The 25,654-nt window shown below is 43.5% G+C and overlaps 1 protein-coding gene across 4 annotated transcripts in view; it reads left to right on the plus strand.

Annotated features, from left to right (window-relative positions):
* Positions 1-25,654, plus strand: part of LOC145344002 (UPF0606 protein KIAA1549-like) — a 267,713-nt gene that overhangs the window by 132,016 nt on the left and 110,043 nt on the right. For all 4 annotated transcript variants that reach the window (XM_080190645.1, XM_080190648.1, XM_080190646.1 and 1 more), the window contains 3 exons: positions 5,324-5,454; positions 22,923-23,109; positions 25,225-25,284. In XM_080190645.1, coding sequence (XP_080046771.1) covers positions 5,324-5,454; positions 22,923-23,109; positions 25,225-25,284 — 378 coding nt within the window. The remainder of the gene's footprint in view (positions 1-5,323; positions 5,455-22,922; positions 23,110-25,224; positions 25,285-25,654) is intronic.

The following is a 25,654-nucleotide window of genomic DNA, read 5'->3' on the forward strand; positions in this document are numbered from 1 at the left end:
GGCACTTGAAAATAAGTTTTTGTCTGTGCAGCATCACGGAAGTAAAGAAACAACACAATGCAGTTTTAAGGGAAAAGGGCAGCAAGGCTGATCCCTCAAACTACAAAGGTTTACAGGACAAGATGATTAATTTGACCCATTACATTGTCTAGTTCCACATTCCATGAGGTAGAGAGATTCTTCCCGCCTAGAAAGGATAACAGAACTAGAGGGCACAGCCTCAAAAAAAGAGGGGGGGACGGTGGTGGCGGCAGTTTAGATCAGAGTTGAGGTGGAACTTCTTCACTCAAAGGGTGGTGAGTCTCTGGAATTCTCTGCCCATTGAAGTGGTGGAGGCTACCTCGCTGAATATATTTAAGTCACGGGTAGATAGATTTCTGATCAACAAAGGAATTAAGGGTTATGGGGAGAAAGCGGGAAAGTGGAACTGATCCACTTCAGATCAGCCATGATCTTGTTGAATGGCGGGGCAGGCTCGAAGGGCTAGATGGTCTACTCCTACTCCTATCTTTTATGTTCTTATGTTCTTATTTAACATTATACAAGTAGTTTGAGCAGAGGTTGAATATTAGATTTGGTTACTTCAGTCTTTGAAAATTGACAAATGAGGTTTATCAAGTCGGATAGGGAAGGTTGATCCTATGCATTGTTTCATGTTGCACAATAACTACAAAGTGCAAACCACTTTTGGGTAAATTTAGTGTTGATGTCTCCTCACAGAATTAGAGTCAAGTAACAAAATGGTTGGTTGGCAGAGAATAAGAACTTTCTGTACTCATTCAGTTGAGCTTTTACCCACCTTCTCACCCATTCGTAGTTTTGATCTTTGTAAAATTTTCTGCAAAAAATAATTGAATTCAGTATTTTTTAATTTGCACTCTGACAATTGATGCAGTGTGACCTCTCTTGCATACCTGTTGTCTTTATACTATGATTTATTGGTCTCTTTTTAAAAAATTTTCTCTGCTTTTTTTTCTGTTCTTTTGTATTGTAGTTATTATAGGTGGCATGACACAGCATGGTGTGATGGGGAAAGCTGCGTTTGGAGTTCAGTTAAAAAGAACAAAGAACAACCCAGCACGGGAAACCCTGTTGTATCACCTGACGATCCAGTTCAGTACCCGCCAACCCTGCCATCTTGGTGTCATCAGCAAACTTGCTGATCTCACCACCTACTCTCTCTTCCAAGTCATTTATGTATACTACAAAGAGGAGAGGTCCCAGTACTGAGCCCTGTGGCACACCACTGGTCACTGGCCTCCAGCCCGACAAGGCCCCCTCCACAACTACCCTCTGTCTCCTATTACCCAGCCAGTTCTCAATCCACCTAGCTACCTGACCTCGTATCCCATGTGCCTTAACCTTTTCTACCAGCCTACCATGAGGGACTTTGTCAAACGCCTTACTGAAATCCATATAGATGACATCAACGGCTCTCCCATCGTCAACTGTTTTTGTCACCTCCTCAAAGAATTCCACCAGATTCGTAAGGCAAGACCTCCCTCTAACAAAGCCATGTTGCGTATCCCTAATCAGATCGCAATGCTCCAAATGCTCATACATCCTAACCCTAAGTATTTTTTCCATTAATTTCCCTACCACCGATGTCAAACTCACCGGTCTATAATTTCCAGGGTTATCCCTACTACCTTTTTTGAACAGCAGTACCACATTTGCTACCCTCCAGTCCTCTGGGACCTCACCTGTGTCCAAAGAAGAGACAAAGATTTGCGCCAGAGGCCCAGCAATTTCATCTTTCACCTCCCTAAGCAGCCTGGGATAAATACCATCAGGCCCCGGAGCTTTATCCGTCCTTACGCTACCTAAAAGCCCTAGCACTTCCTCGTAATAGATATTTCCTGCAACTGATCCTCAGCTCCCTCCAAGAGACCGCACGATTCCAAACCCCTCTCCCTCGTGAATACCGACGCAAAGTATTCATTCAGGAGCTCCCCCATTCCCTCCGACTCAATACATAACTCTCCACTTTTGTCCCTAAGAGGACCAATTTTCCCTCTAACTACTCTCTTGCTCCTAATATAGGAATAAAATGCCTTTGGATTTTCCTTAATCCTACCAGCCAAAGCCATTTCATGCCCTCTCTTCGCCCTTCTAATTCCCCTTTTTAGCTCCCTCCTACTCTCTCTATATTCCTCCAGCGCACTCTCCGTACCCAGTCGTTTCGACCTAATGTACGCCTCCCTCTTCTTCCTGACCAAGTTTTCAATACCCCCTGTAATCCACGGCTCTCTAATCCTACCTTTTCCATCCTTCCGCTTAACCGGAACATACCTCCCCTGCAACCATTTCATTTTGCCCTTAAAAGCCTCCCACTTGCCAACTGTGGACTTGCCAGCTAATAGTCCCTCCCAATCAGTGTCCTGCAGCTCCCTCCTAATCCTGCTATAGCTCGCCTTTCCCCAGTTCAGCACACTCCCGTTCGGCCGGCACTCGTCCCTTTCCATTTTTATCCTAAAGTAGACGGACTTGTGGTCACTGTTAGCCACATGTTCGCCTACCTCTACCTCACCCACCTGCCCCGGCTCATTACCCAACACTAAATCCAGTATAGCCCCTCCCCTAGTCGGGCTGGTTACATACTGCTCTAGAGACCCTTCCAAAACACATTTCACAAACTCCTCTCCCTCCGTACCCCCAGCTCTAGGCCCCCTCCAATTCACTCCAGGAAGATTAAAGTCACCCACTATAACCACTCTATTCTTCCTGCACCTGTCCAAAATGCTCCTGCAAATGCCTTCCTCCACTGACCTCGGGCTGTTGGGTGGCCTATAGTACACCCCTAGCAATGTAATCTCTCCCTTTTTATTCCTCAATTCCACCCACAGTGACTCAATCCCTGTCTCTTCCATATCATCCTCCCTCTGCACTACTGTGATGTTTTCCTTTACTAACAGTGCCACCCCTCCACCTCTCTTCAACCCCCCTCTGTCACACCTAAAACACTTGTACCCAGGAACATTCAGCTGCCAGTCCTGCCCTTCCCGTAACCACGTCTCCGTTACAGCCACCACATCTAACTGCCTCACAAACATCAAGGCCCTAAGCTCATCCGTTTTCCCTGCCACACTCCTAGCATTGAAACAGTTGTAGGAAAAAAAACTCTTTGGCTTGCTTTCTGTCCTTTTGCCAATAATCCATTATTTTTATGTCCCTCACTTCTCCTGTTCCATCTTTTTTTGCTTTTCTTGTATCCTACACTTCTCTTGCCTTCTTTCATATTAAATTAAAACTAGATTCCTAAATTCTCTCATTGCACTTAACTGGCCCTCTAGTTCCTCCCGCACAGTTAGATTAAAGAGGCCTCTTTATTTTCCTCTGGCATTCCGTTCTAGTTGAAGACATTAATGTTTCTTACTGCAGAAAAAAAATTACAAAACAATACCAGATCAAAACTTATAAACATATTTGTGTAACTTGAGGGAAGAAGGCCTTGGTAAGGGTGCAGAAGAGATTTACTAGAATGGTACTAGCCATGAGAGACTTCAATGATGTGGTCAGTCTGGAAAAGTTGGTGAGGCAGTGGCTAGTGGTAATATTACTGGACTCATAATCCAAAGGCCCAGAACAATGATCTGGGGACTAGTTCAATCACAACATGGCAGTTAGTGAAATTTAAATTCAGTTAACGTTTTTTTTAAAAATCTGGAATTGAAAGTTAGTCTCCATAATAGTGACCATGAAACAGTTACTGATTGTTGTAATAACCCATCTGGTTCACTATGCCCTTTAGCGGAAGGAATTCTGCTGTCCTTATTTGGTTTGGTCTGGCCTATATGTGAATCCAGACTCTCAGCAATGCCATTGACTCTTAACTGCTCTGTGAAATGCCCAGCAAGTGACTCATAGAACATAGAACGTTACAGCACAGTACAGGCCCTTCGGCCCTCAGTGTTGCGCCGACCTGTGAGACCAATCTAAAGCCCATCAAACCTACACTATTCTAATATCATCCATATGTTTATCCAATGACCATTTAAATGCCTTTAATGTTGGCGAGTCCACTACTCTTGGGCAGGGCATTCCATGCTCTTGCTACTCTCCGAATAAAGAACCTACTTCTGACATCTGTCCTGTTTCTATCACCCCTCAATTTAAAGCTATGTCCCTTATGCTAGCCATTTCCATCCAAGGAAAAAGGCTTTCACTGTCCATCCTATTTATTCCTCTGATCATCTTATATGCCTCTATTAAGTCACCTCAACCTTCTTCTCTCTAACAAAAACAGCCTCAAAACCCTCAGCCTTTCCTCATAAGACCTTCCCACCATACCAGGCAACATCCTAGTAAACCTCTGCACCCGTTCCAATGCTTCCACGTCCTTCCTATAATGTGGCGACTAGAACTGTGCTGGTCGCACCAGAGTTTTGTACAGCTGCAACATGACCTCATGGCTCCGAAACTCAATCCCTCTATCAATAAAAGATAACACACCGTATGCCTTTTTAACAACCCTACCAATTTGGGTGCCAACTTTCTTACCATTAGCCCAGTACTCTGTATTCATGGGGAATTGAAGGTCAGTGCCAAATGCTGGCCTTGCCATCGATACTCACATCCCATTAAAGGAAAATAAGGGATTGTTCTCTAGAGTAGAGAAGATCAAGAGGAGATTTAAATGAGGTGTTTGGAATTATGAAGGATTTTGACAAACCAAATAAGAAAAAAAATGTTCAACCAATGGCAGGAAGGCCAGTAACCGGAGGAAACAATGCTAGGTAATTCTCAAAAGAGTAGCGGAGATGGAAAACTTTTTATTGTGCAGCAGTTTATTATGCTTTGGAATGCATTGCCTAGAAGAGCACCAGAAGCAAATTAAATTCTAACAAAGGGGATTTGATTTAAACTGTAAAAGGATAAATATCAGGGGATGTGGCCTAATTGGATCATTTTTTCAAAGAGTCGACATAGGCACAATGAATTGAATGACTTCTTTTTGTGCTGTATGATTCTCAGGCATCATCTCCATGCCAGAAAGCATGCCTATTAGGGAGTGTGTTTAAATGTTCTTTGCAAGTGTAAAGATGAGAATTTGTAATATAACAAAGTTGTTACAAAAATATGGCAAGTTTTTGAATGAAAAAGATGATATTCTGACAATCTCACTTACGGAGAGACAGTTGTTCCTTGATATGGAACAGGCAGCATCATGTAATGTGATCCCAAAAAAAATTATGAAATTCCTGAATCTCATTTACCAAAATGCAATTCAATTATTTCAGTTATTCTAAACTAATGACATGTTTGTGACACATTCTGTCGTCTTCAAAAATTGCATTAGCTAATATCTCTCCTTTCGCTTCAGTTCTGCAGTTTGTCCCTCGTTATGTTGACGTGAGGTTTTGTAACTTCACTCAGAGAATTGAAAAAGGATTGACAATGGCCTTTGCTGAAGTGCACAGAAGGCGAAAAGAAAGAGAAGGCTTTACTGTTCAGGTGAGAGTGATTTGACTTGTCTAAGAAAATAGCATTCTTCAGGTGAGACATTCTGCTTCTTTCAGTGCCTGAAGGTCCTATCAAACATGAACAAAGGATCTTCTCTTTAGCTCATTTCAATTCATATAAACTTGTTCTGTTCAACATAATGGATGCCATATCTGTATACAGAACATTCACTGCATTTTCCCCTTCCAAAGTCTGGTATAAAATCAAGACTGGCAACTCAGTGCAGCATTGAAGAGCATTCCAATGTTGGAGGTTCCATCTTTAGATGAGATGTTTTCACATAAAACCTCTGAATTTTAAAGGTCCCATGGCGCTAATTCAAAGAACAGCAGTATAATTCTTTCCAGCCCAGTATCCTGTCTAATATTTATCTCTCAACCAACACCATTCAAATGGTTTATCTGGTAAATGAGTCTGAGCTTACCGGTGGATGAATGCTATTTTGTTAGACTTGCCTGTTTTAATTTTCATTATGCTTTTTTGCACAGCATGTTGCTACAGGTGAAATTGAAACAATGCAGCATTCTCTGGTCTACAGGGCTTCCAAAACCTGAGTGAACAGGACCAGCAACTGTATATGTCTTCAAGTAATTGGATTGCAATTTTGTTGATGAGCAGAACAGAGTCTGAACTAGGCAGTATAGCTTATCATTGTGTTGAATGTCAAATCAGGAAACAAAGAGAGGGAAATAAAGATAAAATTGAGAGAGAAGAAAAGAGACAGTTTAAAAATGAAAATTACATTGTTTAAATATCCACTAAAAGGTAAATTAATTGTAATAACTTGTAATAATTTTCAATGCCAGGTTGTTTGGCAATAATGAAGACTTAACACCCATTAAAAGACCCCTTAGATTGAAGTGGACAAACTTTAACTTTCTGTGGTGAGTTTGGTTTGTATGTTGCATTTGCCCAGCCAGACCCATGGTGGTCCTAGTGTAATTCTAATCACCACTTCACACCTTGGTCAATCTCTTCCCTCTTTTGGCACTTTGTCCTCCTTTTGAGCAAACCAAGTATTCATCCCCTCCCATTGAAAATCCTTATTTTCTACCCCACTCAGTGCTGTTAAAACTTTCCCACCGTAATCCCTTTACTGCTTTCCTTCCTCAGTCCCTAACATTTCGTCCTTCATAATTTCAACCTCCATCTCAATTCATCAGCTCACTTTCCTATAAGTTCACTGACTTTCTATACCCACCTCTCTCTCTCTCTCTCCCCACCCCCACCCCCATTCTCTCTTTTCACGCATACTCCTCAAACTGTATTCATGGCTACCACTTTGGCCTTCCTGCCTTGTTTCTCATTGCTACTTCCATCTGATCCATCACAGCTAAGACCATCTCTTATCAATTACCTATATTAATCCTCATCCACACCTTCCTTCCTTCCTTCTAACTCTTTTTTGTTTTGTCATTATGCCTGGAAAAAGCTATTCCACATTTCACTTAGAATGGCAGTTTAAAAACCCCAACTGCCTAGCATTTGGCTCTCCATTCACCATCACATTTCCACAGCTATTGATTTGCTCAACTACACCCTCAGTTCCATCTTCGGTGCGATAGTTATGCCAGCATCATGCCTTTCTCTCACCCTGATTAGTTCCCAGTTAGGGACTCATTTCCACTCAGGTCCAATGGACACTGACTGAATGGGCATTAGGGACAACTGGTTTGGTCATTCACCGCCAGATCCAGGTTGAAACAGGTCAAGAACAATTTCTTCTGCTCTCATCTGCTGAAGTTGCTCCATATTCCAGCATCAACTGAGAATGCAAAAATAACCTCAGCTTCTCTTCTCTGAAAAATGTCATCTTAAGCCCCTCTTTCTTGCCTCTCTTGGTTTGTAATTCATGTCACATTTCATCACTTCAGGAAGTTTAGATCCATGAGTGATATTTGTGCCTTTAACAAGTTCAAGGAGCTCTTGGACCTCATTGTCACTTAGATCAAGGCCATCCATCAGCTGTCTTTGATTTTTTTTCTGCATTTCCCTGCTCTACCATATATAAATTATCAGTGCTTGTCCACTATGTAGTGTTGGATGAGCAGAAAATTCCTTAATTAATATTAATTAAGTATTGGAAACAATGGTATCATTAGCTTTGGCCCTTACTACAAATGGTGTATCTTGTCAATTTATCCCTCTCTCTAGTCATCTGTCTTTGCCTGAACCAAACAGTATGCAACCTTGGTGTGGTATTGAGCCCAAGCTGAGCTTAATTTTCAGCTCCATATTATTTGCCTGTCACTGCCCCTATGGCCTCATATCTGCTGTCCAGCCCTGAGTACATTATTTTTTACCTTTTAAACTTGACGTTGTTATGCACTTAGGTAACTTGTGGGTATCCAAAGCTATGCTGTATTTGTCTTACTCGCACCAAGTCCTATTCAACCGTTGTCCCATGCTCACCAACCTACACTGACCCCTATTTAAGCAAAAAAAATTTTTAAATTCTCATTCTTGTTTTCAAATCCCTTCATAGCCTTGCTCATTCCAATCTCTAATCTCCGCAAGCCTCTCAGTTCTAATACATGTCTGTCCTCCTCTGTTGCACATCCCTAATTTTAATTGAACCACCATTGCTGGCTGTGTTCAACTGTGTAGCTCTTTATTTCCCACCCTCAAGCTCCCCATTCACCCACTAGCCCCCACCTCGCTGTCCGCCTCCCTTCTGTACTGCATCCCTTGCTGTCTTTCTCCCTCCCTCCTGCTCGCGTTCTCGCTCTCTTTCGCCCTCCCTCCGCGCTCGCTCTCTTTCGCCCTCCCTCTGCGCTCGGCAAGGCCAGGCTGCATTACAAAGAGTGCGCATCAGAGACGAGAGCGAGCGCGCTCTCTTTCGCGCTCGCTCTCGTCTCTGACGCGCACTCTTTGTCATGCAGCCTGGCCATGCCGCTCTTCCCAGAGCACTACTGATCTTTACACCCCTGGGAATTCCCCACATCAGGTTCACATCTGGATGAACCTGTTGTTAATCTCGCCAATGTGATGTCATGCTGGCGAGGTATGAAAATTTAGTGAGGGGTGGGGGGAGAAGATCTGGCGAGGGAAGTATCTAATTACGTTCAAAGTTACTGAAATGTATTAAAAATCATGTTCACTCCTACTGATTACATCATTGGCAAGGGACGGCAAAAATCAGAAATCATGGTCTTGCCTGAGATTTACGATTTCTGGGTTTCGCTGGACTTTGAGCCCCCAAAAGTGATCTTGCAGACAGAGAATGCTGGCTCAAGATCCTGCCCATTGACTTATTCATAAGCTGATTTCACATAGAATTTCTCTGGTACCTTGCATAACAGGCTATTCTGTATGTATGAGATGAGACAGCAAGTTATAACTAATTCCTCAGGATCGTGGGGAGTTGGGATGCCAACACCAAGGATGATCCTATCCTGATTCAAAGTTGGTGTAAGATCACTTTCCAGCTTGGAGCTCTGGATACCAGCAGGGTTCTGCCTGATTAATCCTCCCTGAGCCCCTATGGATTCTGAGACCCCTTGTAACACACCAGCTGTTTCCTTATCCAAGGTCAGTCAACTCTACACAGCTCAGGACGATCTCACTAGAGATCTCCTCCTGATCAATATGGCTAAGTGAGGGGAGGTTTTGCTGCACTTCAGTAAGAAGCTCTGAAATAGAGTGAATTCAGATTCATAGGTTATCGCTCCAGCAGAAAATGTTTACCAGTAGTGAAGATGAAGGGTATCACTAGATTCTCTTGATTTTAGATTTCATTTCAAGGATATGTGGTCTTGGCAGCACAATACAATTCAGTATTGGGTCAGTACATATGGATTTGTTAACAGAATGTTTGGCCATGTCAAATCTTACGTGATACTTTCTTTGTATTGGGTAAACAGTTTAATATTCAAACATATTAGTGTGAATTAGCTTGGCTGGTTGAGACTTGCTGATTGAACATATGTGCTTGATGACCTGTCTGACATTTGGAGTCAAGTCTCCATACAGTTAAATTAATAGAACTCCTTTCATTATCATAATGCATCAGTGTTATGACAATGAAAGGAGTGCACAAGTTCGTTAGCCACACTAAATCATATGTGTAAATGCTTAATTCACTCATCAAAATAGCCAATTGTTTACTGTTGTTGCTGCTAGATCCAGAATAACAGTGACTTTATTAACCAGGCCTCTTTCAACAAACTCAGAATAAATTGCAAAACTGGTTAACATGTAATTCGGAATGAATTACCCTTTCTAAAATTCCCCCACACGTACCCAAAAACAAAGGATTAAAAAAAAGTCTCAGCAGAGGTTGGCATAAGAGAGAACTTTATGAAAAAGGATAATATTTGAAAAGGTTTTGATGCCAGTGAGTTGGCATTCCTGTGTGCAAATACAGATTAGTGGCCATGGTAGTTGTCTGGAAGTGCATTCCAAAGGATCTTCAGTAAAACACTGCCTTTGTTAACTATCACCTGTTGCAGCTTCACAGTCTTTCAAATACTGACATGTTATACTGAGATGAGAATTTTCTGGCTTAACGTGAATACCTGCTTAGGACTTAAGGTAATGCAGGAAGATTGAGGGAGGCACAATCCTCATTCACAGTTTGTTCTCAAGACACACACAGTTGAAATAAAAACATGTTCAGACAAAAGTTCTCCCAAACCAGGTGTTTTTCAGCCAAACAGTAGGAGCTCAGAGCCTGACAACAGCAATGTTAAAATTTCAACTTCAGTAAACAAAATAACTGATCTCCACAGCTGTCTTGCTGGTTATTTAGCTGGAGTCATGTGCTTTTTTTTGGAAAAAGCAGTTTGCTCATAGACCAACATGAAGTGGTAACCTTTCACAAACTGATGGATTTGATAGTGTGGGAGAGGTTATTAATGGCACTGTAGAGCCATGATGTGGGTATGCTGGCGTTGGACTGGCGTAAACACAGTAAAAAGTCTGACTAAAACCTGGTGTTGTCAGACTTTTTACTATAGAGCCACCCAGACAATAGATTTTACTCTCTTTTTTTGGCTTCACCATTTTCTCTTCAACATTTAGGCACACTGACTAAATTGTCTTTTCAACCTCAAGTCCTTTAATGAACACGCCCCCACCACCCCCCACAGCCCCACCCCTCACCCAACCTCCAGAGCATGGGTCAGCTGAGCTGCATTACGTTATGTATGATGCTAACTCAGTTTGGTTCATTAGACAGCTGTTGTTACATGTCATTCTAATAGCAGTATTGGTCATAACTGAGATGCACTCAGTTTTTTCAACATCAATCCACTGATGATTTCCAGACCTGATTTTTTTTTGGGCAGGAAATCATACTAGTTTGCAATGCATGTAGTCACTGACAGAAGCAGTGCTTCATCTTTCTACACTCTCTTAATACTTTTGCAGCTGGAGATGCCCAGAATAATTTTAATGGTGGGGTAGCATGAAGGAGAGAACCTAATCCCACAATTTTATGAAGCATCTTCTCCTGCAGGCAAGGGTACACTGGGTCACTTGTACAATACAGATCACCATAATGTTGCACTTGGTGTAACATTAGTCAATTTTGGATCTCCAAATTTTCATTGAAATTTTTCCTTTCAGAATATATTTCCTGCCCTTTTTGCAATGTGACAGCCATTGTTGAAGTACTCCTGGCATATGTCCAATCTCTGGAAAACAAGTTAGACAAACTTAAAGCCAGGCTCACTTTTAAAAGAGAACTGTGGGACTACTGTGTACTCTGTTACAAAGAAACATAACTCACTCCTTCACCGGCCTGTACCCTGCAACCAAAGGCCTTCTCGAACCGCCAAACAGACCAGACAGTGGCCTTGGACAAGGCTAGGGGAGGTGGGGTCTGCTTCCTAATCAACATCTCACTGTGACTAGATGTAGCAACACTGGCGAATTTCTGCTCCCCAGACCTCAAACACCTGACGCTAAAATGCTGCCCTACTATGGGAGTTTACCTCCGTTATCCTGATGGCAGTTTACATCCCACCCCATGCAGACATGAAGATCACGCTGGGTGAAATATACATTGCCACAAACAGCCTTGAGACGAAACATCCCGAAGCCTTGTTCATTGTGGCTGGGGACTTCAATCAAGGCCAAGCTCAAGAGTGAAGTACCAAGTTACCACCAACATGCATTCTATTCCACTGGAGGCCCAAACATCCTAGACCACTGCGACACATATCAAACATGCCTACCGCTCTATTGCTCGCCCACACTTCGACAAATCAGACCTCGAGGCTGTGCTCTTGCAAAGACTGAAGCAGGAGAATCCATCAAAGAAAGCTGTGCAATGTTGGCCTGAGGAATCGGATGATCTCAAATAGGGCTGCTGAGAGTAAGTAGACTGGCCAGCTGAATGAGTACGCCACTATAGTAACTCATTAATGTGTACAGAAGTTTGTGTGCCAAAGAAGCAAATCCGCCTGTTTTCCAACCAGAAACCGTGGATGAACAGAGATATCCACTGCTTGCCAAAGTCTAGGTCTGAGGTGTTCAAGTCAGGTGACCCTGATTTATATAAGAAAGCCTGACATGATCTAAGAAGATCCATCAAAGATGCCAAAAACAGTTCTGGCCCAAGCTAGAGTCCCAGGCTAGCCACACAGACCCAGCCAACTATGGCAAGGTCTGCAAGACATAACAGACCAGAAGATCAAGACATTTAAAATCGCCAGCTCCAGTGCACTTCTCCCCAATTAGCTCAATGCATTCTAAGCTTGTTTTGAGCAAGAAGTCAGCGAGAGCTCACCCTGCACCCTGGAAGCCTCGGATGAATCTGTATCTAAGGTCACCATTGCCGATGTCAGAACAGCCTTCTCAAAGGTCAGTCCACAGAAAGCGATACGCCTGTATGGGGTACTCAGACGAGCATTCAGATGTGCACGGACCAATTGGCGGAGTATTCGCAGACATCTTCAACCTCTCTTTACACCAATCTGAGGTCCCTATCTGCTTCAAGAAGACGACCAACATTTCGGTACTAAAGAAAAGCCAAGTAGTGTGCCTTAATGACAATTGTCCTGTAGTTCTGACATACATCATTTATGAAGTGCATTGAAAGGTTTATCATGGCACAAATCAATTCCAGCCTTCCAATTGCCTGGGTCCATTACAGTTTGCCTACCACCACAACAGTCCATGGCAGACACCATCTCCCTGGCCCAACACTCAACCTTGGAACACGTAGATAACAAAGACACCTATGTTAGACTCCTCAACTCCTACTATGCTTTCTATACACCTGTGATTGTGTGGTCAAACTATCTTCCAACTCAATTTTCAAGCTTGCTGATGATACCACCGAAGTGGGTTGGATCTCAAACAGTGACGAGATAGAATACAGGAATGAGATAGAGAATCTGATGAACTGGTGTGACTATAATCTCTGCCTCAGTGTCAGCAAAACAAAAGCATAGTGGAGAACATTCCCCTGTCAAATCAACGGGGACAAAGTAGAAATGGTCGAGAGCTTCAAGTTTTTAGGTGACCAGATCACCAACAACCTTGACTGGTTATTCCCCCACATGCAAAAACTTTAGTTCAGAAAGCTCACCAATGCCTCTGCTTTCTCAGAAGACTAAGGAAATGTCAGTTACGACCCTTACCAACTTTTACAGATGCATCATAGAAAGCATTCTTTCTGGTTGTATCACACCTTGGCATGGCTCCTGCTCTGTCCAAGACTGCAAGTAACTACAAAGGGTCGTGAATGTAGCCCAGTTCATCACGCAAACCAGCGTCCCATTCATTGACTCTGTCTACACTTTTGCTACCTCAGCAAAACAGCAAGTATAATTAAGGACCCCACACACCCCAGGCATTCTCTCTTATTCTTTCTTCCACCTTCTTCCATCGGGGAAAAAGATACAAAAGTCTGAGGTCACTTACTAGCTAACTCGACAGCTTCTTCTCTGCTGCCATCAGACTTTTGAATGGACCTATCTTGCACTAAGTTAATCTTTCTCTACACCCTAGCTATGGCTGTAACGCTGCATTCTCTCCTTTCCATTCCATGTAAGAGTATGCTTTGCCAGTATAGCATGCAAAAAACGATACTTTTCACTGTATACTAATGCTTTTTTGCTTCAATTTATAAGAACATAAGAAATAGGAGCAGGAGTAGGCCATCTGGCCCTTCGAGCCTGCCCCGCCATTCAATAAGATCATGGCTGATCTGTTGTGGCTCAGTTCCACTTTCCCGCCCTCTCCCCATAACCCTTAATCCCCTCTCTTATCAAGAACCCATCAACCCGCTTCTTAAAAATATTTAGCGAGGCAGCCTCCACCACTTCAACGGGCAGAGAATTCCAGAGATTCACCACCCTTTGAGTGAAGAAGTTCCTCCTCAACTCCGTTCTGAACCGCCTCCCCTTTATCTTGAGGCTGTGCCCCCTAGTCCTACTGTCTTTTTTGAGCGGGAAGAATCTCTCCACCTCTATCCTATCCATCCCATTCATCATCTTATACGTCTCAATGAGATCTCCCCTCATTCTTCTAAACTCTAACGAGTACAAGCCTAGTTTATTCAGCCTCTCCTCATAGCTCAATCCCCTCAACTCCGGTATCAGCCTAGTAAACCTCCTCTGCACTCCCTCCAGGGCCAAAATATCCTTGCGCAGGTGCGGCGCCCAAAACTGCACACAGTACTCCAGCTGCGGCCTCACCAATGCCCTATACAGCTGCAGCAAGACCTCCCTACTTTTATATTCAATCCCCCTCGCTATGAAGGCCAGCATCCCATTCGCCTTCCTGACCACCTGCTGCACCTGCAAGCTGGGTTTTTGCGACTCATGCACAAGGACCCCGAGGTCCCTCTGCACCGTCGCCTGCTGCAGTTTTTCGCCACGTAAGTAATAGTCCTTCCTACCATTCTTCCTACCAAAGTGGACCACCTCACACTTGCCAACATTAAATTCCATTTGCCATTTCCTGGCCCATTCGCCCAGCCTATCTAGATCCTTCTGCAGACTCTCCACACCCTCCGCACAATTTGCCTTTCCCCCAATCTTGGTGTCATCAGCAAATTTCGACACCCTGCACTCGGTTCCCTCCTCCAGATCATCTATATAAATGGTAAATAGCTGAGGCCCCAGCACCGACCCCTGGGGCACCCCACTAGTCACCAACCGCCAATCCGAATGGCACCCATTGACCCCCACTCTCTGCCTCCTATTTGACAACCAATCCTCTATCCACGCTAACACCCTACCCCCAACTCCATGTCCCCTGACCTTCTGCAATAACCTCTTGTGAGGTACCTTGTCAAACGCCTTCTGAAAATCCATTTGCCATTTCCTGGCCCATTCGCCCAGCCTATCTAGATCCTTCTGCAGACTCTCCACACCCTCCGCACAATAACCCTTAATTCCCCTGTCTATCAGAAACCTATCTACCCACAACTTAAATATATTTAGCGAGGTAGCCTCCACCACTTCAAAGGGCAGAGAATTCCAGAGATTCACCACCCTTTGAGTGAAGAAGTTCCTCCTCAACTCCGATCTAAACTGCCCCGCCCTTATCTTGAGGCTGTGCCATCTAGTCCCGTTATCCTTTTTAAGCGGGAAGAATCTCTCTACCTCTACCCTATCCATCCCTTTCATTATCTTATACGTCTCTATAAGATCCCCCCCTCATCCTTCTAAACTCTAACGAGTACAGACCCAGTCTATTTAGTCTCTCTTCACAGTCCAACCCCCTCATCTCCGGTATCAGCCTAGTGAACCTCCTCTGCACTCTCTCCAAGGCCAAAATATCCTTGCGCAAGTGCAGCGACCAAAACTGCACAATATAAAAAAGGATAGCAAGAGTTTTCATAAATATATAAAAAGGAAGAGGCTGGCTAGGGTGAACGTTGGACCCATAGAGGATGAGAGGAGGGACTTAGTGGTAGGGGATGGGGAAATGGCTGAGGTCTTGAATAACTTTTTTTGTTTCGGTCTTCACGGAGGAAGACGTGAATAATTTGCCGGGTGTTAGCGATGGAAAGGTGGTAGGACTGGAGGGTCTCAATGACATTATTGTTAATAGAGAGGCAGTGCTCGACAGACTGGTGGGACTGATTGTGGACAAGTCCCCAGGACCAGATGGAATGCATCCGAGGGTTCTGAAAGAAATGGCGGAGGTGATAGTGGATGCCTTGGTGGTTATTTTCCAGACATCGCTGGATTCCGGGGAAGTGCCGGAAGATTAGAAAGCGGCTAGTGTTACGCCGTTGTTTAAGAAGGGTGCCAGGCAAAAGGCGGGGAATTATAGTCCGGTTAGTTTAACGTCTGTTGTAGGTAAAATGTTAGAATCCGTCATCAAGGAGGAAATAGCGAGGCATCTTGAGGGGAATTGCTTGATAGAGCAGACGCAGCACGGTTTCGTTAAAGGGAAGTCGTGTCTGACAAATTTATTGGAGTTCTATGAGGATGTGTCTAGGGCAGTGGATAGAGGAGAGCTGGTGGATGTGGTCTTGATTTTCAGAAGGCGTTTGACAAGGTACCTCACAAGAGGTTATTGCAGAAGGTAAGGGGGCATGGAGTTGGGGGTAGGGTGTTAGCGTGGATTGAGGATTGGTTGTCAAATAGGAGGCAGAGAGTGGGGGTTAATGGGTGCTATTCGGATTGGCGGTTGGTGACTAGTGGAGTGCCCCAGGGGTCGGTGCTGGGGCCTCAGCTATTTACCATTTATATAGATGATCTGGAGGAGGGAACCGAGTGTATGGTGTCGAAATTTGCTGATGACACCACGATTGGTGGAACGGCAAATTGCGCGGAGGGTGTGGAGAGTCTGCAGAAGAATCTAGATAGGCTGGGCGAATAGGCCAGGAAATGGCAAATGGAATTTGATGTTGGCAAGTGCGAGGTGGTCCACTTTGGTAGGAATAATGGTAGGAAAGACTATTACTTACGTGGCAAAAAACTGCAGCAGGCGACGGTGCAGAGGGACCTCGGGGTCCTTGTGCATGAGTCGCAAAAACCCAGCCTGCAGGTGCAGCAGGTGGTCAGGAAGGCGAATGGGATGCTGGCCTTCATAGCGAGGGGGATTGAATATAAAAGTAGGGAGGTCTTGCTGCAGCTGTATAGGGCATTGGTGAGGCCGCAGCTGGAGTACTGTGTGCAGTTTTGGTCGCCGTACTTAGGCAAGGATATTTTGGCCTTGGAGGGAGTGCAGAGGAGGTTTACTAGGCTGATGCCGGAGTTGAGGGGGTTGACCTAAGGGGAGAGGCTGAATAAACTAGGCTTGTACTCGTTAGAGTTTAGAAGAATGAGGGGAGATCTCATTGAGACGTATAAGATGATGAAGGGGATGGATAGGATAGAGGTGGAGAGACTCTTCCCGCTCAGAAAGGACAGTAGGACTAGAGGGCACAGCCTCAAGATAAAGGGGGGGGCGGTTTAGAACGGAGTTGAGGAGGAACTTCTTCACTCAAAGGGTGGTGAATCTCTGGAATTCTCTGCCCGTTGAAGTGGTGGAGGCTGCCTCGCTAAATATTTTTAAGACGCAGATTGATGGGTTTTTGATAAGCGAGGGGATTAAGGGTTATGGGGAGAGGGCGGGAATGTGGAACTGAGCCACGACAGATCAGCCATGATCTTATTGAATGGCGGCGCAGGCTCGAAGGGCTAGATGGCCTACTCCTGCTCCTATTTCTTATGTTCTTATGTTCTTATTCCGGCCGTGGCCTCACCAGTACCCTGTACAGTTGCAGCAAGACCTCCCTACTTTTATATTCTATCCCCCTCGCTGTAAAGGCTAGCATTCCATTCGCCTTCTTGATCACCTGCTGCACCTGCAGACTGGGTTTTTGCGACTCATGCACAAGGACCCCCAGGTCCCTCTGCACCGTAGCATGCTGCAGCTTTTCGCACTTTAAATAGTAATCCCTCCTACTATTATTTCTGCCAAAGTGGATAACCTCATACTTGCTAACATTATACTCCATTATTGTCATATATTAGTAAGTACAAAATACAAAGTACAAATTACAAACTTCTACTTCTGTGATCCCTTTGAATTGAGGGATGAAAGGTTTTCAGGAAAGGCTAAGAGCATTACAAATATAGGAAAATCTCTGTTATCCGGCATGTCCTGAAGATGGAAGGTGCCAGTTAATCAGAATTGCCAGTTGACTGAGAGGGAGGTGAGTTCCTCATTCTCATCCAATAAGAAAGCTCCAGGATAATCATGGAGGTATTTCAATCTCTGAAGGTGTGGGAGCACTTGAATCAAGTGAATGAACCCGAGAAGCAATGGTGTTGCAGAGGCTGAGACTGGAGTGAAGCCAAATTGCCGATAACTATTACCCATTTGACATCTCCAAGCAAAAGCAGACCTGATCCCAGAATTACGGCTGATAGGGAAGTCCAGTTGGTAGCATTCCAGAAAACAGTAATTTTACTGTACTTTTTTTGGTTGTAATTTTCCAATGAAGCATTAGTGTTCTTTAATTCATCATGATGGTTGTTTGGAGCACCAGTGACATCAAAGGAATCGGAATTAGAGAAGTAACTGACCCAACAGTGTAAAGAAGCTGAAGTAATAATACCTGAAGCAATATAAAGTTTGAGTTAGGACTGTTTCTCTTAAAAGGAGGGGATTACACAGTGAGTTATTTAAAATTGCAAAGGGATGAGACAGTGCAGATAGAATCAGATTGTTTCTGGTAATTTAAAGGTTTATAACAAGGATCATACATGGAAGATTAAATGCAAGAGATTTATGAGAGAGCAGCAGAACATTTTATTGGAGTAGACATTGTGGAATAGAGTATTAGAGAAGTTCATACGTTAGGAGCCCATGCTCGTCAAGTGTGTCAATCAACTGGATGTGCTTTCTGGAGTTGGAGTTTGTAAAGAAGAGCCTTTCATTATGATGGTAATTTCAGATACAGGTCATGGGTCTGCCATCCTTGTAGTATGGTTTTGCATGCTAAACAATGATATATAGCTTTAGAAGGTTCTTCAATGGTAGAGTAACCAGTTGTATCTGACCATGCATATTTGGTGTAGATGCTTGTTGAGGCAACTTTTGGGTGGCTTTACTGTGTGTCTGTCTTCAAGCCTGTTGTCTTCTAGCATATTTCAAGCTGCATCACCTAGGTGTTAAAGAGACCGGTCAGCTTTTTCCCATGAGGTGTTTGCATCTGGGAGTGGTGGTTTTGTATGCTAATTAGGAAACTCCTCATAACTGGAAGAATGTACGAGCATCTCAAGGGCACCAGTTATAAAAATGCTGTACACTGTGTGATAATCCCTGCTGGAAAATACTGATGTGCAGTATTGTTCAATTTAAATGGAAGTCCCTATGTGGTATAGTGTTCTTTGTTTGATGCCATCAGAGGCTCATGATGATTCATATAATTAGCCATTGTGACATCCTGGTAAAATAAATGACACTGCGTGCACAAATCTGGTAGTACTGCATTGCTAGAGATGCCTTTTTCTGAATGAAATGTTAAACTGAATCCCCATCTTAACCATAGAACCACTGAATCCCTACAGTGCAGAAGGAGGTCATTCAATCCATTGAGGCTGAAAGAGCAATTTACCCAGGCCCATTCACTCCACCCCCACCCTTTCCCCATAATCCTGCGCGTTTAGAACGCAAGAACATAAGAAATAGGAGCAGGAGTAGGCCATCTAGCCCTTCGAGCCTGCCCCGCCATTCAGTAAGATCATGGCTGATCTGTCGTGGCTCAGTTCCACATTCCCGCCCTCTCCCCATAACCCTTAATCCCCTCTCTTATCAAAAACCCATCAACCCGCATCTTAAAAATATTTAGCGAGGTAGCCTCCACCACTTCAACGGGCAAAGAATTCCAGAGATTCACCACCCTTTGAGTGAAGAAGTTCCTCCTCAACTCCGTTCTGAACCGCCCCCCCTTTATCTTGAGGCTGTGCCCCCTAGTCCTACTATCCTTTCTGAGCGGGAAGAGTCTCTCCACCTCTATCCTATCCATCCCCTTCATCATCTTATACGTCTCAATGAGATCTCCCCTCATTCTTCTAAACTCTAACGAGTACAAGCCTAATTTATTCAGCCTCTCCTCATAGCTCAACCCCCTCAACGGCATCAGCCTAGTAAACCTCCTCTGCACTCCCTCCAAGGTCAAAATATCCTTGCCTAAGTACAGCACCCAAAACTGCACACAGTACTCCAGCTGCGGCCTCACCAATGCCCTATACAGCAGCAGCAAGACCTCCCTACTTTTATATTCAATCCCCCTCGCTATGAAGGCCAGCATCCCATTCGCCTTCCTGACCACCTGCTGCACCTGCAAGCTGGGTTTTTGTGACTCATGCACAAGGACCCCAAGGTCCCTCCACTGTCGCCTGCTGCAGTTTTTCGCCACTTAAGTAATAACCTTTCCAACCATTATTCCTACCAAAGTGGACCACCTCGCACTTGCCAACATTAAATTCCATTTGCCAGTTCCTGGCCCATTCGCCCAGCCAATCTAGATCCTTCTGCAGACTCTCCACACCCTCCGCACAATTTGCCATTCCACCAATCTTGGTGTCATCAGCAAATTTCGACACCCTACACTCGGTTCCCTCCTCCAGATCATCTATATAAATGGTAAAAAGCTGAGGCCCCAGCACCGACCCCTGGGGCACTCCACTAGCCACCATCCGCCAATCCGAATAGCACCCATTGACCCCCACTCTCTGCCTCCTATTTGACAACCAATCCTCTATCCACGCTAACACCCTACCCCCAACTCCATGTCCCCTGACCTTCTGCAATAACCTCTTGTGAGGTACCTTGTCAAACGCCTTCTGAAAATCAAGAAAGACCACATCCACCAGCTCTCCTCTATCCACTGCCCTAGACACATCCTCATAGAACTCCAATAAATTTGTCAGTCACGACTTCCCTTTAACGAAACCGTGCTGCGTCTGCTTTATCAAGCACTTTCTCTCAAGATGCCTCGCAATTTCCTCCTTGATGACAGATTCTAACATTTTACCTACAACAGACGTTAAACTAACCGGCCTATAATTCCCCGCCTTTTGCCTGGCACCCTTCTTAAACAACGGCGTAACATTAGCCGCTTTCCAATCTTCCGGCCCTTCCCCGGAATCCAGCGATGTCTGGAAAATAACCACCAAGGCATCCACTATCACCTCCGCCATTTCTTTCAGAACCCTCGGATGCATTCCATCCGGTCCTGGGGACTTATCCACAATCAGCCCCTCCAGTCTGTCAAGCACCGCCTCTCTAGTAACAGTAATGTCATTAAGACCCTCCAGTCCTACCACCTTTCCATCTCTAACACCTGGCAAATTATTCACGTCCTCCTCCGTGAAGACAGAAACAAAAAAGTTATTCAAGACCTCAGCCATATCCCCATCCCCTACCACTAAGTCCCCCTTCTCATCCTCTAAGGGACCAACGTTCACCCTAGCCAGCCTCTTCCTTTTTATATATTTATAAAAACTCTTGCTATCCTTTTTTATATTAAGCGCTAGCCCAGCTTCATAGTTTCTCCTACCCTTCTTTATCAACTTCTTTGTCAATCTTTGTTGACGTTTAAACCTCTCCCAATCCTCTTCTCGCCCACTACTCTTAGCTACTCTAAACGCCTCCGCTTTTAATTTAACACTTCACCACCTTCGTTATCCACGGCTTATTACCTCTCCTCCTACGGTCCTTTTTTCTCCTAACTTACGCATTTTAGACATTAAGGGACAATAATTTAGCATGGCCAGTCCACCTAATTGCACAATATTGGACTGTGAGAGGAAACAGGAGTAACTGGAGGAAACCCACTCGGACATGGGAGAATGTGCAAACTCCACGCAGACACCCAAGACTGGAATCGAAGCTGGCTCCTGGCTCTGACTCAATAGTACTGATCACCATGTTACCATGCTGACTTGGTGTTAGAAACTCAAAAGTTCTTTAATACCTGAGTTTTCCCCTGGCATTTCTCCTTAACTGACATGAATGAAAACTGATTAGTCACTTAAGTTATGTTTGTGAGACCTTGTTGCTGCAGAATAGGTGCTGGATTTGCCACCCTCTCCTTCAGGTGCTATTGCTTAAGAGGGCATTGGTGACCATGGATTGGTTCTTGCTTATGTTTTAAGTGCTGCAGTGGTTTGCCAGGAAGCCTTCCCAGGTTTATCGCCTTCCCAGGTTTACCACCTGCCATAGGTGGAAGGATTTACTGGCTGAGAATCAATCTGTTTGGCCATGTTATGAACACTCCTTCCATGGCCATCAAGTCTTGAAGTGGGACTTAAACCTGGCGCTCTGGCTAGAGGTAGGGACTATACCTCTGTGCTGTGACCCCAGGGGTGGGGACTATACCTCTGCACCATAAGACCTTCTTGCTGGATTTACCTACATAACTTCTTTGAAAATAATCACAGTCATCACCACTTACGACTTGCACTTATTCAACAGCTACCTGTGTTGCCATGAATGGCACAATTTGCCATTATTCTAGGTATCAATTACAGAAGAGATAGTTTAAAATTTATTATGTGCAGTTGTGTTCTGAGCAGTTCAGTAGCACTTGCCTTGCATGTATCAATTTAAAAGGTTCTGCTGATTTCAGGTAATAGTTATTCGATCATTTCAATCCCCTGTTCGTACCTCATTGAACAGTGATCATCTTAATGATAAGATCCTGGATCTAACTGATGTCCAGAGATGTGCGAGTTAGGTGGATTGGCCATGATAAATTATCCATTAGTGTTGGGGGGTTAACAGGGTAAATATATGGGGTTACAGGGAAAGGACCTAGGGACCTCGTTGTCGGGGCAGGCTTCATGGGCTGAATAGCTGCCTTCTGCACTGTAGGGATTCTATGATTTAATGAACTGCTAACAATTAAGAGAGGCAATTAGTAAGAAAAATTTCCATTTTTAAAAAAAAATTACATCGGGTGCCTTTTTTTTATATTTACATCCTCACTGCCTGTAGTGGTAAATAGAATGACTGCAAACATACCCAATATTAGTGGTGCAAACTGTTGTTACATGTGAAGCACTTGGCGCTACAGAGCAACATGAATGTTCTTGTGTCTCTTGGCCTGTGTTTGAATATCTTACACAATGTCTTTCATAGTTACATTTTCTGTTGACATTTGCTGCCTCTGCTTATACGTGGTGAATGATGGACCACTTTGATTAAATAAAAGAGGGACCTGTGGAATGAAACCTAGAATCAAGGAGAAGTGAAAATTAACACAGGTAGCTGAGGGACAATGATATTTGCATTTCATTCTGACTCCATTGTCAATGTAAATTAGCCTAATTGGATTAATCTGTGTTCAATATAATTTAACTATGAAGCATCACTGTCTACCAAGATGCTGTCTTCAGAGATACCCAATAAGAAATGGAATAAATAAAGAAGCCAGAAAACAGTTATTCATCATGTATTCATTTAGAATGTTCAATATTTAACTTTTCAGCACCAGTATAACATTCTGGTAACTCTCTGATTTCCCATTAATTTTATTTGGTCTCATCACTCAGATTATAAATGTTACCCACGCAGCGGAGAATTTTGGAGGATCGCGGCAAGGTCCTGTAAATATAACCTTTGCTATCAACAGTCCAAGAGGCTTCCTGAATGGCTCAGATGTGAGCGACTTGCTGAGGATACTGAACCTGGTGGAATTTAGTTTTTATCTGGGGTTTCCTGTACTTAAGACAGCTGAACGTAAGTTCTCTTTTATTTGTTGGGTTGTGACATTAATGCTCACCAACTTCTCAAATAGCTTAAAATGATTAAACTGGATCAGACATCTGGTTTATTTAGCTAATCTGACAGAAATGAAACTTAAGACTCATCTTTTCCAGGTGAACAGCAGAAGCTGCCACATTGATGTATTAGGGCATTTCTGGGAGTTGGATTGATTTGGGAAACCCTGATGATCATATTTAAGGAGAAATTATGCAGGCCTGTAAAATAAAACTCTTTATATTCATCAAGGTGGGAAATGTCAGAACTTGAAAATGTTGAACTTTTATTTGAGAACTGTTAGAATTAAACAGTGTTTGCTACTTTAGGAACAAGGTCTGATCCACTACACAGAGCAAGAAATTTAGAAATTCTTAACTTCTCTAACACAAAAATAGAAAATGCTGGAAAATCTCAGCAGGTCTGACAGCATCTGTGATGAGAGAATAGAATCAACATTTTGTCAGAGCTAACAGCAAAGAAAATCAGTAGAAATTTATATTATGAGGGCAGAGAAAGAGGGATGACAAGAAGGAGAACTGGAATGGAGAAGTGGAAAAATGGAAGTCAGAAACATGAATGAAAAAAATGGATGCATGAGGTGAAAAGAAGAAAGGAAACAAAATAAAATAAATGGAAATGGGATGAAGGGGAGAGTTCATGCTCTGAAGTTGTTGAACTCTGTTCAGTCCTGAAGGCTGTAAAGTGCCCAACCAAAAGATGAAGTGGGCTTCACTAGAACATTGCAAAAGGCCACAGACGGATATGTGGACAGGAGAGCAGGCTGGTGTGTTGAAGTGGCAAGCGACAAGAAGGTCTGGGTCCTGCTTGTGGACAGATCAGAGGTTGTTTGAGGGTAAATCCACATCTATCATGTGGTAAAAGGAGGAAAATTTAAAGGAGAGTGAGAGGCAAGTTTTTTGCGCAGAGGATCCTAAGTGCCTGGAATGCACTGCCACTGGAAGCCGTAGAAGTAGATACCATAGCAATGAAAATGCAAATTGACAGAAACATGAATAGGCAAGGAAAAGAGGGATGCGGACTTGCATAGAGGCAAAAGGTCTTTAGTTTTGAAAGATGTCATGTCGGTGCAGACTTTGTGGGCCAAAGGGCCTGTTGGTGTACTATTCTTTGACCCTCCATTGATTCTTGACGTATTTGTTTCCATTGCAGTTGGCCTATTATAAGTGATAACTCGGGAGTAAGCTGTTGCATATAAACTGAGATCTGTGGTCTATATTTCTCTCCCTAACTCAAAATGCTACGGCCAAATATAGCTACTGCCGATTGAACTTTAAAGAGTTTGAGGGGCTCCTTCCTTTAGGAATGTGTCTCAAGTTTTCACCCCTGTGATTTTTTTTTTAAAGTAGCTTCACATAAAATAAATCAAGTAAGGGAATTTTACAAGCAAATCGAGTTGTCATTCGCAGTTAGATTCAGAGAGAGAGAGAGCTCATCTCCAGCTAATAGTTGACAGCTTTTCAGTGTAATAGTCACTGCAAATGGCTGTTTAAAAAAAATGCTTCTCTTAAGGAGTCAACACCAACAGCTTTCCAATTGTAAACATCAACATATTAGAGCGCGTCTGGTTACAGCGGTATATAGACAGTTCTCTTACTAAGACCAAAACATTAATTTAATAAGTGCACACCCAGTACAAAAATACCACAGGACACAACATTATTCTCCTATCAATACTGAACCTGGGCCAGTATCAAACTCTAATCATTAAGTCTTCATAAAGAAGATAGAGAAAAAATGGAGTGAGCCCTCCAAATTGTCACTTTGCATGGGCAGTTTCTTAGATTGCACACCAAAATCTGATAATTTGGTTATAAAAGTCTAAGCCACAGCTATGGGTTGATCTGAGCGAATCTGGAACTAATTGCGTAGCATTATTGCCTGAGGTGCCAATAAGACCTTAATACCCATAAAACTTTAACTCATTTTCTCACCTTTGGGGAGGGGGAGGAATTGGCAGAGAAATTTATGATGAGACTGTTACCTTAATTCCTGTGTTGGGATGGATGAAGAAAGTAGTTGATTCAGGGTATTCAGTTTCATGTTAACATGTATGTTTTTAAATTTTTACAGCCATCCATTACCCTGAACTTAACCGATCACACCTGCTGAAGGCTTCCTGGATAAAGACAGGTAATTTCTTGGACTCGTGTATCTGCACTTCTTATTATTTCTAAGGAATGAATCCCTAGATTGACTTTGGTGTCATCAGACCGTATCCTTTGCACAAGTGACCATTGCTCATGTGCCAGCCTTGACTGGGAGCGTTGAAAAGACGGTTCATTGCAGCTGAGACTGATCCTGTTCTTGAAAGAAATACTTGTATTTCTGTAGAACCATTTTGATTTCAAGATGTCCCAAAGTAATGTGCAGTCAATTAAGTATTTTTGAAATATAGTCACTGTTGTAATATAGACAAACATTCTACACATAGACTTATAAGAGTGGCTGTGTACTCAAGAATGGAAACTGTGATCCGGGTTGTCCTTTTTAATTTTGAGCA

Source organism: Carcharhinus amblyrhynchos, chromosome 6, assembly GCF_965287045.1.
Source record: "Carcharhinus amblyrhynchos chromosome 6, sCarAmb.v2.hapA, whole genome shotgun sequence".
Classification (NCBI taxonomy): domain Eukaryota; kingdom Metazoa; phylum Chordata; class Chondrichthyes; order Carcharhiniformes; family Carcharhinidae; genus Carcharhinus; species Carcharhinus amblyrhynchos.